At 53.2% G+C, this 15,450-nt stretch overlaps 1 protein-coding gene across 2 annotated transcripts in view; it reads right to left on the bottom strand.

Annotated features, from left to right (window-relative positions):
- Window positions 1–15,450, bottom strand: part of Mgat5b (alpha-1,6-mannosylglycoprotein 6-beta-N-acetylglucosaminyltransferase B) — a 68,609-nt gene that overhangs the window by 38,191 nt on the left and 14,968 nt on the right. For both annotated transcript variants that reach the window (XM_059272197.1, XM_059272196.1), the window contains exons 4-8: window positions 4,924–5,039; window positions 4,286–4,359; window positions 3,229–3,399; window positions 2,510–2,674; window positions 1,681–1,850 (exon numbers count right to left, since the gene is read on the bottom strand). In XM_059272197.1, the coding sequence (XP_059128180.1) occupies window positions 1,681–1,850; window positions 2,510–2,674; window positions 3,229–3,399; window positions 4,286–4,359; window positions 4,924–5,039 (696 nt within the window). The remainder of the gene's footprint in view (window positions 1–1,680; window positions 1,851–2,509; window positions 2,675–3,228; window positions 3,400–4,285; window positions 4,360–4,923; window positions 5,040–15,450) is intronic.

Raw genomic sequence — 15,450 nt, 5'->3', positions numbered from 1 at the left:
CTGCCACAGATGCCCACGGAAGAGACTGCTGTCGGCCTCCCCACATCCAGGAATCCGTCTGTGAGTTCAGCACCAGGGTTCCGGGACAGCTCCCTGCTAGCCCTTTTAGTTCCTGTGGTTCTTTGGCAGAGGGGACGTTTCTCAGGGGGCAGCAGCCCCCAATGCAGGGGCTTCCTAGCAGCGTCATATGTACACGGCACCACCCTGGTCCCCGCCACCTTTCTCCCCTCCACAGCTGGTCTACCTTTGTCCCTGTCACTCTCTCTGGAGACACTTTTCCATGCTTACTCTACCCGCTGGGGATAAGAGCATTACCATGAAGAATGGCTTTCTGGCCATGGAGATGAACACCCCAAACCACTGGCTCATTTTAGTGCCTCAACAATACAGCCCAGTCCCCACCCCCTCATCCCCCTGATTCAATGAGACTGGCCCATGAGACAGAATCCGAGTTACAGGTTTCCTGTGGAGTAGGTAGAGGGTGGCTGAGTGAGGTCTAGCTGGACATGTGTCCTTGGCATTATTCTCCGTCTCAGGTGGATGGCCACAGCATTGTGGGTGCATCATAACTTCATCAGTACACATTTTAGAGGTGCCTTTGTATGTATCCAATGCCATACAGAAATATAAAAAGCCAGAAAAGGCATATATTTAGATAGATAGATAGATAGATAGATAGATAGATAGATAGATAGATAGATCTGCATCCAACAAATGAGTGGTTAAAAAAATATATTACCCCAACAGGATATCAGACAAGACACACAACTTTGACACACTCATAGACTCCTACCCTTCAGTATCCCTCTGTCTGTCTGTTAACTACCTATCTGATTCTCTCTCTCTCTCTCTCTCTCTCTCTCTCTCTCTCTCTCTCTCTCTCACACACACACACACACACACACACACACACATACACACACACACACACTCCAATCCCTTGGTATCCAACATACTCCTGCCCCCCAAATCCCCCCCAAATTCTCACAAACCATCTTTTAGACCCTCCTCCCCAACAAGCACAGGGTGGGGTGTATCTACGTCCCACCATGCCAGAAGGATGCTGACAAGTCCAGCACTGGGAGAGTCAGCACTACCCACCAATCCTAGAGCCCTCCTAGGCCCACCAGTGAACCCAGCTCCAGAAGAGATTCCCTGGAGACTGTGCCCAGCCCACCAATAAGGCAGGTGGAAGGGATCCCACATGCTTGTGGAGCTCCTCTCTCAAGACAGTATGTGGCCGGGCGGTGGTGGCGCACGCCTTTAATCCCAGCACTCGGGAGGCAGAGCCAGGCGGATCTCTGTGAGTTCGAGGCCAGCCTGGGCTACCAAGTGAGTTCCAGGAAAGGCGCAAAGCTACACAGAGAAACCCTGTCTCGAAAAACCAAAAAAAAAAAAAAAAAAAAAAAAAAGACAGTATGTATTAGCCTCTGAACATAAACCCAGACCCTAGGGGCAGTCCTAACAGAGATCAGGAGCCTGTGGGCCAGCGCTAAACAAACATACTTCCTCCATCCATTCTAAATACACACAGGCATCTGCAGGGGAGAGGATGGGAAGCAGACAAGCAGGGGGAGGAAACCAGGGGGGGGGTCAACATCTGACAGAAAGCTACAGGTTGGCCAGGCTCTCCTTCATCCCCCACCCAACCAGGATGTGAATGGCTCTCTGGGCACTCACCTCTGTAGCTCCTTCAGGGAGACCGTGATCCGGAGACTGTGGCCCAGCACGTAGAGAGCAGCCAGAATGTCGGCCCACTGCACCATCTCCCCCAGAGGCCCGCCCTTCAGCACCCTTGGGCTGAACACGTCCCCAGACTCCTCTGTCAGGAAGCCGATGTGGACAAGGATCTGAGTGAGCAGGACATAGGAGGTCAGCAGCAGCTGCAGCTCTTGGGTCCATCCATCCCAGCCCCAGGAACACCCAGAAGACCATCCACAGCACACAGGGTCTCAGGCCAGGCCTGGTTGGCTGCTTTTAGACACAGAACACTGGGGCTCTAGGTCAACGAGGAGCTTACTTTGCAGATGGACAACAGTACACACAGACAAGACAGAGTTTTATGAAATGACAAGGACTCTGAAAGAAACAGAGAGGGAGGTGACAAGCATGCAATTCTCTATTACATGGGTAGATGGAAGGGTGGACAGATGGACAGACGGATGGACAAATGGGACAACAAACCTTCCTCAGTCTGATGTTCCCAGACGCCTATTCTGCCTGACAAGATAAAAAATGTCCCAAGGATGCAGGACCGCCAGGGACTGATCAACCTGCCCCAGCCTGGGAACGGGCCAGGGGCCCCACCAGCTATCCTGGCCCTATCACCCTCAAGTCCTGCATCTGAATCTAATGCCATTGGTCTGAGAATATGAACCACACCCAGTTAGAACCCTACACTCATTCCCACTTAGAATTCTGTATCTACTTGGAACCTCATGCCCATGCCCACCTAGAGCCCCCACGCTATGAGCATGTTGTCCGAGCACTCCCTGAGAGGATGACACACCTGTTTCTGGTCCCTCCGGATGTCCCCCAGCTTCTGTGCCAGGTGCCTGGCAGCCTTGGTCCACTGGGCGGTGAACCGCCTGGTTCGCTTCTTCATGAAGATGAGGGACTCCTTCCCACTACCCATCAGCTCCAGGAGGTGGGACAGGTTGCTCCGGAACACTGCCTGGGTTGGGGCCACATGCCAGCTCTCTCAATCCCCCAACCACACTCTCACCATCCTGTCCCCTGTTCTCCCAAGATAGAGGCTGCTACCTACTGTAACGTGGGTGCCTGCTCCAGCACCAGGGCAGGGGCTCCCCTCTCTTTCCAGTGCTCACCCCAGCCCAGCTCCCATTAACCACCTGCCCTGTGTCCTCTTGGGGATCTGGTCAGCTCTGAATCACCAGGGACTGGGCTGCCTTTCAATGGTACCACAGTCAATGATGCCTTGAACCTGTTAACTCTCTAGGCCTGTGAGTCTTCATCCATTAACTATATCCGCAGAAGGACAAATACAGTATCCCTAGAGTAGAAAGCACTCAGTACCTGGCAGCTGTTATTGCTGTTATTCTAACCCATTAAGGGATGACTCCAGGACTCCAGCGAGTTCCCCGCCCCTACAGGATTCCACAGAAAGTGAGCTGGGGACTCTCAGCTGGGAGCCCCATTCCCTGAGGGGGGTGGCAGGACTGAGGTTCCCTCCCACCGTCCCTGCGGATATCCACTTCCAAGGCCTACCTGGACTTTGGGAAGGGCCTTGGGGGCTGTCCGCAAAGCTGTCTGGTTCCTCCAGGGCAGCGGGGGGCAGAACCATTCGACCTCACTGAGGTAGATGAGGAAGGAGCACTCTGTGCCATCCACTCCAAAGAAGGCATAGCAGGGGTCAGAGGTCCAGCGGGCACGCATCCACTGTGAAGAAGATCAGACCTGAGCAGGCAGCCTGCAACCCACCCACAGACCACCCCATGGGCTCCCCCGGCCCCAGGGACCCCAAGATCTTCCAGGCTGTGCAGGAGCTGTGAGGCATGCCCCACCCTGAAGACGCAGTACAAGAGTATAGACATACAACTGGACCAGGGAGCCCTCTGCCACTGAAGACCAGAAAATGAGGGGGGTCACCTTCCCCAAGGCCTCACAGAAGAGGGGCCGAGACCCAAGACATAAAGGGGCCATGCTCTAGTGCCAAGATCCAGGAGGTTCAGCAGCCACAGCCCATGTCCCCCTTGTCTTTGTCACTTTAATTAGAGACCGGGATCATAAAGCATCCCCCATGGGGGCCAGTGCCAGGAAAAAGTTCTTTCCACAGTGGTCCCCACATGCTCCCTAAGGATGGGGTTTGTTCCCCCCCCTTATAGGTTCAGAGGTAGAGGGGAGCTGGCTTTAAGGCTGTGGACTGGCTCTCTGAATACAGGACAATGTACATTCAGAAGTGGCCCCTGGAGGTAGGCAGGAAGGGCCCTTGGTCCAACCAGTCACGAGTTGGGCAAGGAGGACCAAGAACAGAGTGACTGAAGCTCATTCCTGTCGGGGTGTCAGAATGAGGCTCTAGGCGGCAACACACACTTAGCTCTAAGAAGATGCCAAAGCCCCTGAAGGTGACTGGCGATCAGGTGGTAGACTCAGTGGAGAAAGCATTTCTCTGAGTTCGTCACCACCAGTGTGTGCTAGGCTAGGGACCTGGTCAACAAAGAGCCCAGCTGGCACAGAAATCCAGAGCTGAGCTGGACTGGGCAGGGCCCTGAGGAGGAACCTCCACTTGTCTGCATCCTGCCTCAGGGAGAGCCCTAGACCTCACCTCCACTTTCCCTGAGCAGTCAGGAAACTTGGGGTCACTGGGTGCTTCACACTGGTCCCTCCGACCTTCAGACACTGTAAACAAAACAAACAAACAAACAAAGAGGATGGCTTCCTGAGGTACTGGGGCCTGGAAGTAGCCACATAGACAGAGCAAGGTCGAGTGGTCTGTGGTAGGACAGAGCAGTGGTTGCCCCTGCCCCCCTCTACCTGAGGTTTCTTCCACCCCACAGTCCTGAGTCTAAGCTGCCCTCCTCCGTATACTCAGCCTCCTCCAGGCTCAGAGCAATAAGCTCTTATAAACAGCTACAGAGCAGCTCCCTGGATGGACCCACCCCAGGTTCCCCACCAAATACATCCTTGCTTTTCCTGAGGACAGCAGCTGCTTAGAAGCCTCCAGCTTTTCCCAAACTAAGAGGAATGGTGGTCTTACTCTTGGAACGGAGGGACTCACTCTGTCCTCCAACCCTCAGGCAGACCAGGGTGGGGTGGACCAGGTTCCCCTGTTGAGAGCCTCAAGTAGGGCCCCCAAGAACCAGGCAAGCATTACCAGAGGAATGGGACCTCCTGGAGGCTCTGCCCTATCCAGCAGGGCACTGGCCTCTGGGGACACAGGGCGGTGTCCTGGCCACGACGCACCCTTGCTATGCAGAATCAGGCTGTGGCGTAGGATCTGGTCCACCTTCACAGCGATGTCAGACACATTCTGGGCAATGGCCTGGATCCTTTCAATGAGGCCAGCCCCAGGGGTGAACCTAGAGGGGAGAGGAGAGCCAGAGGTGAGCCCATGAACAGCCCTGTGGCCTTCCCATGGCCTAGGACAATCAGCAGAGGCCACAGTGGAAACCAGCTGGGGTGGAGCTGAGCGTGTGCAACTCCATCAACTCACACCTTGCACACAGCAGGAAAGCCCACTTCTGCAGGAGCCAGGTGTGTTTACCGTGTGCTGAGTGTGTAAGACACTGCATCTGGGACTGAAGAAGACAAAGAGACTTCCGTCTTCTGCCAAGGCCCTGCATGGATGAGCCCAGGAACCCCTAGATGGCAGAGGCCTTTTCCTGGGTACAGCCAGCTCACCAAAGTCTGTTCACCCTGCATCCCACCAAGACACATTCCACTCCCAGCAACCTGGGGACCCGCCAGTGCACTAACACATTCTTGGTGGGGGGAGGGCCGCAGGGCATAGTTGATTGGTGTCATCCTCTACTGCTCTCCATCTTATAGTTTGAGGAAGTGTTGCTCACTACAGCTTCCTGATTGGCTACCTGGGCTGGGAAGCAAGGTCTAGGGATCCTCTTGTCTCTGCCTCCCCAGGGCTGGGATGATAGGCACATCACAAAGATTTTGACATAGGAACAAGAACAGCAAGTGCTCTTAACTGCTGAGCCATCTCTTCAGACCCAGACCCACCCCCCTTACGCATGTTTTAAGATTTATATTATTTGATGGTGTGGTGGCACATGCCTTTAATCCCAACACTCAGAAGGCAAAGGCAGACAGATCACTGTGAATCCAAAGCCAGCCTGGTCTACCACAGTGAGTTCCAGGTTAGCCAGGGCTACAGAGTAAGATCATGTCTCAAAGCAGTAAGACAAACTAAGATTTTGTTTTGTTTTGTTTTTGTTTTTGTTTTTTTTTTGTTTTTTTTTTTGTTTTTTTTTTTTTGGTTTTTCGAGACAGGGTTTCTCTGTGCAGCTTTGCGCCTTTTCCTGGAACTCACTTGGTAGCCCAGGCTGGCCTGGAACTCACAGAGATCCACCTGGCTCTGCCTCCCGAGTGCTGGGATTAAAGGCGTGCGCCACCACCGCCCGGCGTTTTGTTTGTTTTTTGAGACAGGGTTTCTCTGTGTAGCTATGGACCCTTTCCTGGAACTCACTCTGTAGCCCAGGCTGGCCTCGAACTAACAGAGATCCACCTGCCTCTGCCTCCCGAGTGCTGGGATTAAAGGCGTGCGCCACCACCGCCCGGTTAAGATTTATTTTTTATGTGTGTATATGTCTGTGTGAGTGTATGCACATGTGTGCAGAGACCAGAGGCATTAGATCCTAGGAACTGGAGTTACTGGTATTTGTGAGCAGCCCAGCCTGGGTGCAAAGGTCTGAACTCTAGTCCTCACGACTGAGCAGCAAGGGCTCTTAACCATGGTGCTGTCTCTTCAGTCTCCTTCCCCCAACTCCCTTTTATGATTCTGAGACAGTCTCATGTAGCCCAGGTTAGTCTCAAACTTACTGTGTAGTGGAGGATAACCTTGCATGTCTGATCCTCCTGCCTTCCCCACCCAAATGCTGGGATTACAGACACGTCCCACCATGTCAGGTCCATGGGGTGCTGGGGATGGAACTCGGGGCTAGGCAGGCATCCCAGCAACTGAGCTACATCCCCAGCCCACTTCCCTGGATCTTGAAAGAGTCTGGGCTGCAGATGTTAAGCCTTCTATTACTCTCTATCAGTATGGGGCCGCTTTGAGTCCCGGAGAATTTATTTCCTCGTCGATTACTAGCCAGTGCGCTGAGAATTGTATTAGTTGTTATACACGGTATTTATCTCATTGCACAAGCTGCTACTATTGAGATGGATCCCACTCTGCTGGCTGCATCTTCCCGTCAGGCTCAGCCCTGGGACCTTCTCCACGAAGCCCTTGTTTTCAATATCTTCACATCCCTTGCTCTGATTCTCACCTCACCTTCTGGCTTGACAATTTTGCACACACACACACACACACACACACACACACACACACACACACACATACTGCTGCTTACGCTCTGTTTATTCCTGTTCAGGCACTTGGTCTGCACAGATACCCGGCATGGAAAGTGTACAAGGGGTCTTTCCAACCTAGGCTCCACCTGGGCACGCAAACCTCACCTCTCATAGGCTGGGTGACCTGCCTATCAGAGAAGGCACAATAGCGGACCCAGGTAGCAAACTGCCACGTCTGACCAGCTTCCTTTCTTCCCTCCCCCTGAGAAGGAGCAGAGAATGACAGAACACTAAGGAAGTTCCAAAGACAGACTGGGCCTGTCCTCTCCACCAGCAGGGGACAGGACAGTACCTCTGTCAGATGACTGCTGCTTTGCTTTCCCAGATGCTGGGATGGCAGGCATGTACACCACACCTGCTTTATATGATGCTGGGGATTTAACCCGGGGCTGAAGCGACTGGAAGAAATGCCCCAGCACACAAGGCTGTGGTGTCTCCATGGCTGCCAGGTCAGGCTGCTGATCCACAGACCTGGTGAGTCTATGCTCAGGACTCCTGTCAGGTTTGGGGGGGTCACAGGATTGGAAAGGGCCAAGCAGCTCACACAGGGACCAGTCAGGCATTCTGGCAGGTGTGAAACCGACCCCACAGAGCCACCACAGAGCCACCTTCCTGTAGGCATCTCTCCATCTGCCCCCACAGAACCCCATCATTTCCCATGCTACAGGGCCTGCTTGGGATCCCCAGCAGAGTCCTGAGTCCTCAGGGCAGGATGGTTTTCATATACAGAGCCCAAGCCTGCCAGCATGGGGATGTAGCGATAGGCTGAGTAGCATCTCCCCAAACTCACATCCTCCTACAACCTTGGAATGTGCCCCATTTGGGAATAGGGTCTTTGCGATTGGGAAGATGAGGTCATGCTGATTGGGGTAACACTAAATCCAATAACTGGGGTCCTTGTCAGGAGGCCACGTGACAACATGGGGACACAGGGAGAAGCACGTGAGGACAGCCGAGGTACAGTGGAATGATGTCATCTTGAAACAAGAGCCCTTGTGGCCAACAAGACCTCACACAGCCATCCTTCTAACATTTCCTTGTGAGAGAGACGTCATCAGACCTCACCTGAGCCTCTAGCCATTCATTGCTCCTGACCATGGTCTTCGGGGTGCAAGAGTGGAGAGGAGGGGAAGGTTGACTGGGGTAGGGACTCCAGGGATGTAGTTTTGTGAGCTGTCACTCATGCTGACATGGCCTTTTCAATGATGCAGCTGCCAGAGACACCCTTGTTCCTCCTATACACAGCCCCACGCTGGACTTGGACGGACTTATTTGGTCTGCGGGTGCTAATCTGGGTTAAATGGGTGTTTCTGTGTGTCTCCCAGCAAAAGCCGAGGGACAGGTGGGCCCTAAAGTGAGGCAGGCTTAAGCCAGGACCTAGCCAGAGCCCAGGGAGGGCACCCAGCTTCAGAGGTCAGCCCCCAGAACTGGGAGAAAATAAATGAGATGTCGGTTATCTTCCGCCATACGGCTTGCAGTCACCTCATCCAGTTACCATAACGCAAACCAACCACCACCTGCTGAACAGAGAACAAAGAACTTGGGCGTGTCGGGTTCCACTGGGTAGGAAGTTCTTCTCCAGCTGATTCCCCTGACTGAACTCAAGCGTCATCCCACACTGTGGTGCTCTTTGGGGGAAGAGGGACCAGCTGACCTTCCAGTTTAGCCGGTGACGGGACGCATTATCTAGATTTTGGGAACAGTGAAGCTGAGAGCCAGACAGTCTAGACAGCAAGCCTGGCTTCCCACTGCAGCGGTGTGACCTCGGGAGGGTGACAGAACCTCTCCCAGAAGCAGAGTTATGGCGAGGATTCAAGTTGAGGCAGGTGGCGACACCTCGTTATACGGTGGGCGCTTACTAAGGATTGACCCTATGGCTCCGCACATGCTAGGCAAGTGCTCTACCCCTGTGCTACCTCGCCAGCCCTGTTGGCATGCTCTTCCTCCTTACTGAAGCAGACACCCTACCCCTAAGAAGAAGGCTCAGCTGAGAAACACTGAACTTTTTGGAGGATTCAGCAATTCTCCTACAACAAGCCGTTTTTGCATAAAACATATCGCCAGCACAGGCTTTAAATAGTGCTGTGGCATCTGTGGGACTTAACAAGTTCAAGTCATTCAAAACAAAATCACTTGGCATCACTATTATTAAACTGGACTTAACATTCGCACAGCACTTTCTATTTTCAAATAATACACAATTAGGCTTCTCATGCTGAGACACTTTCCACAATGGTAGTAAAAGTAGAGTCTCAGGCCTCAGAGACTAGATCTGTGATGGGAAACACCCAGGTAGGAAATAAAAAGGGGGCTGAGGTGCAATCAGTAGAGTGTTCACCTCGTATACACAGGCCCGGGGTTTGACACCCAGTACCACATAAACTGGGCACCAGGACAGGCCTGTAATTCTAACGCTTGGGAGGTGGAGGCAGGAGATCAGAAGTTCAAAGTCACCCTCAGCTAAACAGACAGCTGAAGGCCTGGGATAAATGAGGAGAGAGAGAGAAAAAGAGACTTCTCATCCCTCCAAGAAGGAGGTGCCACAAAGAAGATTTGAGAGAGGCTGGAATGTGCCATGTCACCCAGGAGGCCCCACACTCAGCAAGGCCAGGGCTGAAGAAATGATCTGATCAGGCTGCTACAGACTGAAGCCCTTGAAGTACGACCACTCCCAGTGCAGGTGGCAAAAGCCAAAACTGTTCTAAAGAGTCTCCTTGGCAACAACAACCATGCCGTCCCCACAGGGTCCTCAGCAGAGCTTCCTCCCGCTGGAGCAGAGACCATGAGCCTTTGGTCCTAACGGTAGTGTATTTCACTTCCTTCTCATTCCCTCTTTTGGTGTTTAGATGAAAGAGAGCGATGTGAACCCTCGCCAACCTGGACAGGTGGACTCCAGCAGAGCAGCATGGGCAGTGATGGGGAGGGCTGGAGACCCCCAAAGTCACCCAGGTGGGATTCCACTGCCCAGGTGCCTTTCTTAGGACCCATTCAGTCTGGCCTAGAATCGAGGCCATTCTTCACACCCATCCCCAACAAATGTGGCAGTTAGACCGCTCTTCCAGCTCTCCTGTTCAGGCAAAGCAGGCCTGGTTCCACCCCTCAGCTCTGCGATCAGGAGCAGCCCTCACTCTGTCTGAGCCCAGGTCCTCATCTGTAGCCTGGACATCTTCATTGTTGGGTGAAGATGGACGTTCACTAGAGTTCTGGGAGGGACAACCTTGCCTACAGCCACTTAATCGCTACCCCTTACTTTTATTAGTTCTAAAACCAAGTCCGCTGTGTCTGCCACATGCTACTGGGACCCAGGGCCACCTTGCAAGTGGTCCTGGCTGGAAAAGGTCAGACACCCCCAGACCTCTCTTCTAGTGACAGTGCCTGGTGGTATGACCTGAGACAACAGCTCTGGGTGGTGATGGAGAGAGGGGACCACAGATTCCCATACAGAGTCCCCTCATGGGCACCGTGACCTCAAGAGGCTGCTCAGAGCCCAAGATTCTAGGACAGGACCCCCCAAAATCTGCCAGCTGATCCTTTATTTTATAGCTTGGACTGGGGAATGGCCCACAGCTGATACAGGGACTTTCCTATATGTTGGGTTTACAGAGCAGGCTAGGGATGGGGAGTCAAGAGGATGGCTCCCTGGGCCTGCGCTGGCTGCAGCCCTCTGCATCTGCCAGATGTCATGGAGATTAAAGCCTGCTGCCCCTTCCTCAGCTCCTACATGCTAGTCCCCACACCAAACAGTCCTCATTCAGGAAGCAGAGAAAGCTGAGCCAGGCCTCAGACACCAGCCTCCCTGATCACCAAAGCTCTGTTCTAGGGTACCCCAACAGATAGGCAAAATCACAGGCCTGTCACCTCCAGGTGCTCTGGGGAACACCCCAGCCCAGGGTGTACTATTCTGTACAACTCCAGACCCAAGGGCATGACAGCAGGAAATTCTGACATCTACCTCCTACCAGACCACTACTCTAGTCCTCAGCGCCTTCCAGGCCTGTCCCCAACAAGGCCCCCAAAGGCTCAGCCCCTCAAGCTCACCACCAATCCCAGGCCAATCCCCTCGCCCCAGAGGTGGCACTCTAAGCTGCCAGGAGAAGGAGGTTTAATTCTGAGTTCCTCTGTGATTTACAAGGGTTACAATCAATTAACAGAAGCATCGATTCCCCTGCAGCTGGCCAGCAAGCTCACTGGGAATGATTGTATTATGAAACAAAGTGCTTCTAAAACACAGAAACCACATACCTCGGGGCCTGCAAAACTATACAGCAACACACATACATACAAACACGCACCGTGGGAACCGTGCTCTGTGCCTCCCTCATCTCACGTGCTCTACGGGACGTGGGGCAGTCTGTGTAGTGTGGCCTTTCCTCCTGTCCTCCTCTGTGTCCACTCACCCCAGCCTCATCCCCTGACGAGGGGGTCTGGAGGTGGCAAACAGATATTATGAGAGTGACGTGCCCCTTTCTCGGCGGGAAGAGAAAGGACAGTTCACACCAATGCCTAAAGTGAGCTCTAGAGTCGCCTAGGAGACAAACTTCTGGGCGTGTCACCGAGGGAGCTTCAGGTAGGGTTGACTGAGGTGGAAGACCCACCCTAATGTAGGGGGCACCATCGCATGGGCTGAGGTCCTCACTGAATAAAAGGGAGACAGCAAGCTGAGGACCAGCGTTTGTGTGTGTGTGTGTGTGTGTGTGTGTGTGTGTGTGTGTGTGTGTGTGTCTGTCTGTCTGTCTGTCTCTGTCTCTCTGTCTCTCTCCGTCTCTGTCTCTCTCTCTGTCTCTCTCATTGGCCACCGTCAGGTCTATTCTGCTCTGCAGACTTCCTGAAAGGCCTGAGGCACTGCCTGAACACAGCCTAGAAGACACAGCAGGGTGGACCCAAGGTCAGCTGGGTCTCCTGGCCCAACCCCCTCCTCTGCTGCCCACTGGCCCCAGGGCCTTGGTTATTGTCCCTGCTCTCACCCAGGCCCTCCCCTGACTTGGGCCCCTTGCAGATTATTTTGAACTTGCCCTCTCCTCACCCTGACCCACTGAGGGCCTGTTCCTCAGGTGGTCTAGCTGGCCGCTGACATCACCACTCTCCCATAGTCCCTCCCTGACAGCCTGGCCTCTCTGGCCCTAAGGAAGACCAGCTTTGGGTAATTTACCAAAATGTCTTCCTGTTAGCCAGCCTTGTGTCAAACTCAGAGCTGCGCCCAGCACAGGACTTGAGAAAAATGGGGCCTGTCTTGTAAAGTGGAGATTGATGTCATCCTAAGAGAGAAGCATGCCCCCCCTTGCACTCACACACAGATCCCAGGAGGCTGATCTCCCTGTGGCTGCAGTCTCCGAACCACAGTCTCCACACAGCCACCAACACAGAGCTGAAAAGAAAAAAGCTTCATTTTCCCCAAACAAGAATGTTGATGTAAGCCAGACGGTGGTGGTGGCCCATACCTTTAATCCCAGCATTCAGTCAGGAGGCAGAGGCAGGCAGATCTCTGAGTATGGGACCAGCCAGAGCTTCACAGGAAAACCTTGTCTCAAAAAACTAAAAAAAAAAAAAAAAAAAAAAAAAAAAAAAAAAAAAAAAAAATGTTGATATATCTTCTTCCTACACTTTACGCTGAATTCTCCACACTTATTCTCCACACGGCTCTATTTATACCTATTTATACCCAGAACCTGCTTTCCCACTTAGCACTCAGATCCCAGCATTTAGGGCTGGGCATGGTGGAACTAACCTATAACCCTTGCTTAAAACTGTCCTTTCCAAGTGCCAAGCAGGTAGCTCCTTCCCATAGGGTCTTCTTCTCAGGTGAGCAGCTGTTTCGGGCTTAGGTGCCGCACCCCACAGCCCATGGGCCGGGCCAGGCAGAGGGTGTGTGACCGCTGAGATGGTCTCTCTGTAATTACTCCCCAGCCAGTCCCTCACTGCTTCAGGTGTCCCCCACCCAGACTCTGCAGACCCAGGGAACAGTCAACAGACAGATGCACTTGAACGCAGCCAGCCGCCAACTACAGAGCTGTCGCCGCCGCAAAGAAGCCTGATGGGAAATTCAAAGATCATAGCTATTTGGCTGTAGGATGCATAATACAGTGGTATTTGCCTCAAAGCTGCCTTCCTAATTATGTTTTCCTAGGCTAAAATAGCAAATTTGCTTTCCCTAAGGACACACCAGCCACAGTGGAAAGCAAGGCAGATCAGAAGCTTCCAGAAGGACAGGAGGAGGACAGCCCCAGATAACTCTGAAGCGGGGATCCAAGGGCAGGTGGCAAGCAGAGGTGGGAGGGCTTCTTCAGGGCGCCCCCTGTGGCTCTGGCTGGTTAATCACGGTTAACCCCAAGGTGGCTGGGGTGGGATGGGGCTGGTGTGTGTGAGCGCACAGACTCCCATGAGCGCTGGCACACCCCCACCTCTCTCCCTGTGTCCCAAAGCCACAGTGTCCCTGCAATTTATAGCTCTGCCTGTGGAGTTTGAATGGCTCCGCTGGTCATGATGGATGGCTGCTATTTCCCCCTGAGATAGAGCTCGGAGGTGGCGGCGTGTGCTCCCCCACCCGCAGGGCTCCTCCTTCTCTGGGAGCAGATGAAGGGCAAGGATTGGAGGGAGGGGCACCCTGGGAGAAGCCAGAGTCAGTGAACGTGCAGTCTTCCACCAAGCTGGGCCCCTGGACACTTGACAGTGCAGTTCACTGAGCAGGGGCAATGCGGGGCTCTGTCCCCTGAAAAGCGCTGCCAGTGACCTCAGGTTGCTCTTGGGCCTGGATGGAAGGGGGAGCTGAGCCACAGGCAGGGACAAGCACTAGGCCTGCGGAGATGTAATGGGTGATGGCACTTCACACAGAAAACGAATCTCAGGTTGACCCAAGGAAGCTGGACACCTTAGCCCCCTCGCCTTCTCTTTCCCAGCAGCCTCTCTGCTTCTGCTCTTGCCAGTGAATAATCCATTTTTTACACAGCAGTCAGAGATATATTTTTAAATAAATCCATTCAACCCTGAATCTCAGAACACACACACACACACACACACACACACACACACACACACACACAAGATTAAACTGAAATTTGAAAACCCAGGCTGGAGAGATGGCCCAGCAGACAAAGGCTCCTCCCCCAGTCCTGACAGGCTGAGATCCTGAGTCGGACCTGGGGGAAGGAAGGGACTGACTCCCTCAAGTTGTCCTCTGACCTGAACATGCACGCCATGGCACCTGTACACACACATGCAGGTATGGCAATCACCTGTAATCCCAGCACATGGGAGGCAGAAAGGGGTCCCTGAGGCAAGCTGGCTAGGTAGACTAGGAAAATTGGTAATAAAGCAGATCAAAAGAGGCACACTCAGGCCTCCACATGCACTCACACACTCATGCACCTGTACACAGACATGTGCATACATACATGTGCAAACACACACATACATGCACATCTCACACACACAAGCAAAATCCATAAATAAGTAAACAAACTGAATTGCTACTCATGCCTCTTAGAACCGTGTCCTATGGCTGGCGCAGCCCACATGACCTCCCCGCTCACTCACAAGTCTCTGCCATATCAGCCTCCATATTGCCTCTCTCCTTCAATACACCAGCCCCAGGGCCTTTGCACTTCCTGCTCACACTACCTCCACTGGCTCCTCCTGGCTCCACGTGGCTGTCTCCCTCAACACCTGTGTGAACAGCACCCCTCTTACCCACCCACCCGCCAACCCTCTGGAGCCTGTGCCAGTGTCTCGCGTGATCCCGCGTGCTCCTTACGGGATATGGCTGACCTCCCCACACGGGCCTTTACGTAGCTCTTTATTTGACTCTTGGTGGTCCCAAGACCCAGCTCTCTCCTCTATTCTGTTTGATGCTCAATGCTAAGTGGCATCAGCTCTGAGTAGGGAACCAGTACCAAGGAGGCAGAGCTCGCTGCAGTGGGGGAGGAGGGAAGAGCTCCCCCGGGATCAGCTCTGTCCAGGCACTGCACAGGATGCCTGCCTGAAGCCCAGGCCCCAGCACTGTAACATCAGTATAAACATTTTCTGAACCAGAGCACGGGGCGGGGGGTGGGGAGTGGATCAGCGGGTACACTCACAAAGCCCTGGGTTCCACCTCCAGCACCAGATAAACCAGGTGTAGTGGTGCATGTCTCTAATGCCAGCACCTAGGAGGTAGAGGCAGATGGATCGTAGAAGTTCAGGGTCATCCTTACTTACATAGTGAGTTTTAAGTTTGCCTGGGCTACATGAGACCATGTCTCAAGAAACAAAAAAAAGAAAAAAGAAAAGAAAAGAAAAGAGAAAAAAGAAAACTCTCAAAACAGAGCACAAACTAACAAAGGGTTCTCTTTCCTGATTTGTAAATTCACATATATGAAAAGTCCCACAAAAGGGGGAAGATGGCCCAGTGGGTAAAGCCACTTGCTGCCA

This window comes from Peromyscus eremicus, chromosome 8a (assembly GCF_949786415.1).
Source record: "Peromyscus eremicus chromosome 8a, PerEre_H2_v1, whole genome shotgun sequence".
In the NCBI taxonomy this organism is placed as follows: Eukaryota; Metazoa; Chordata; class Mammalia; order Rodentia; family Cricetidae; genus Peromyscus; species Peromyscus eremicus.
The sequence above is the reverse complement of the archived record's forward strand: the minus strand, read 5'-3'. Positions and strand labels throughout refer to the sequence as shown.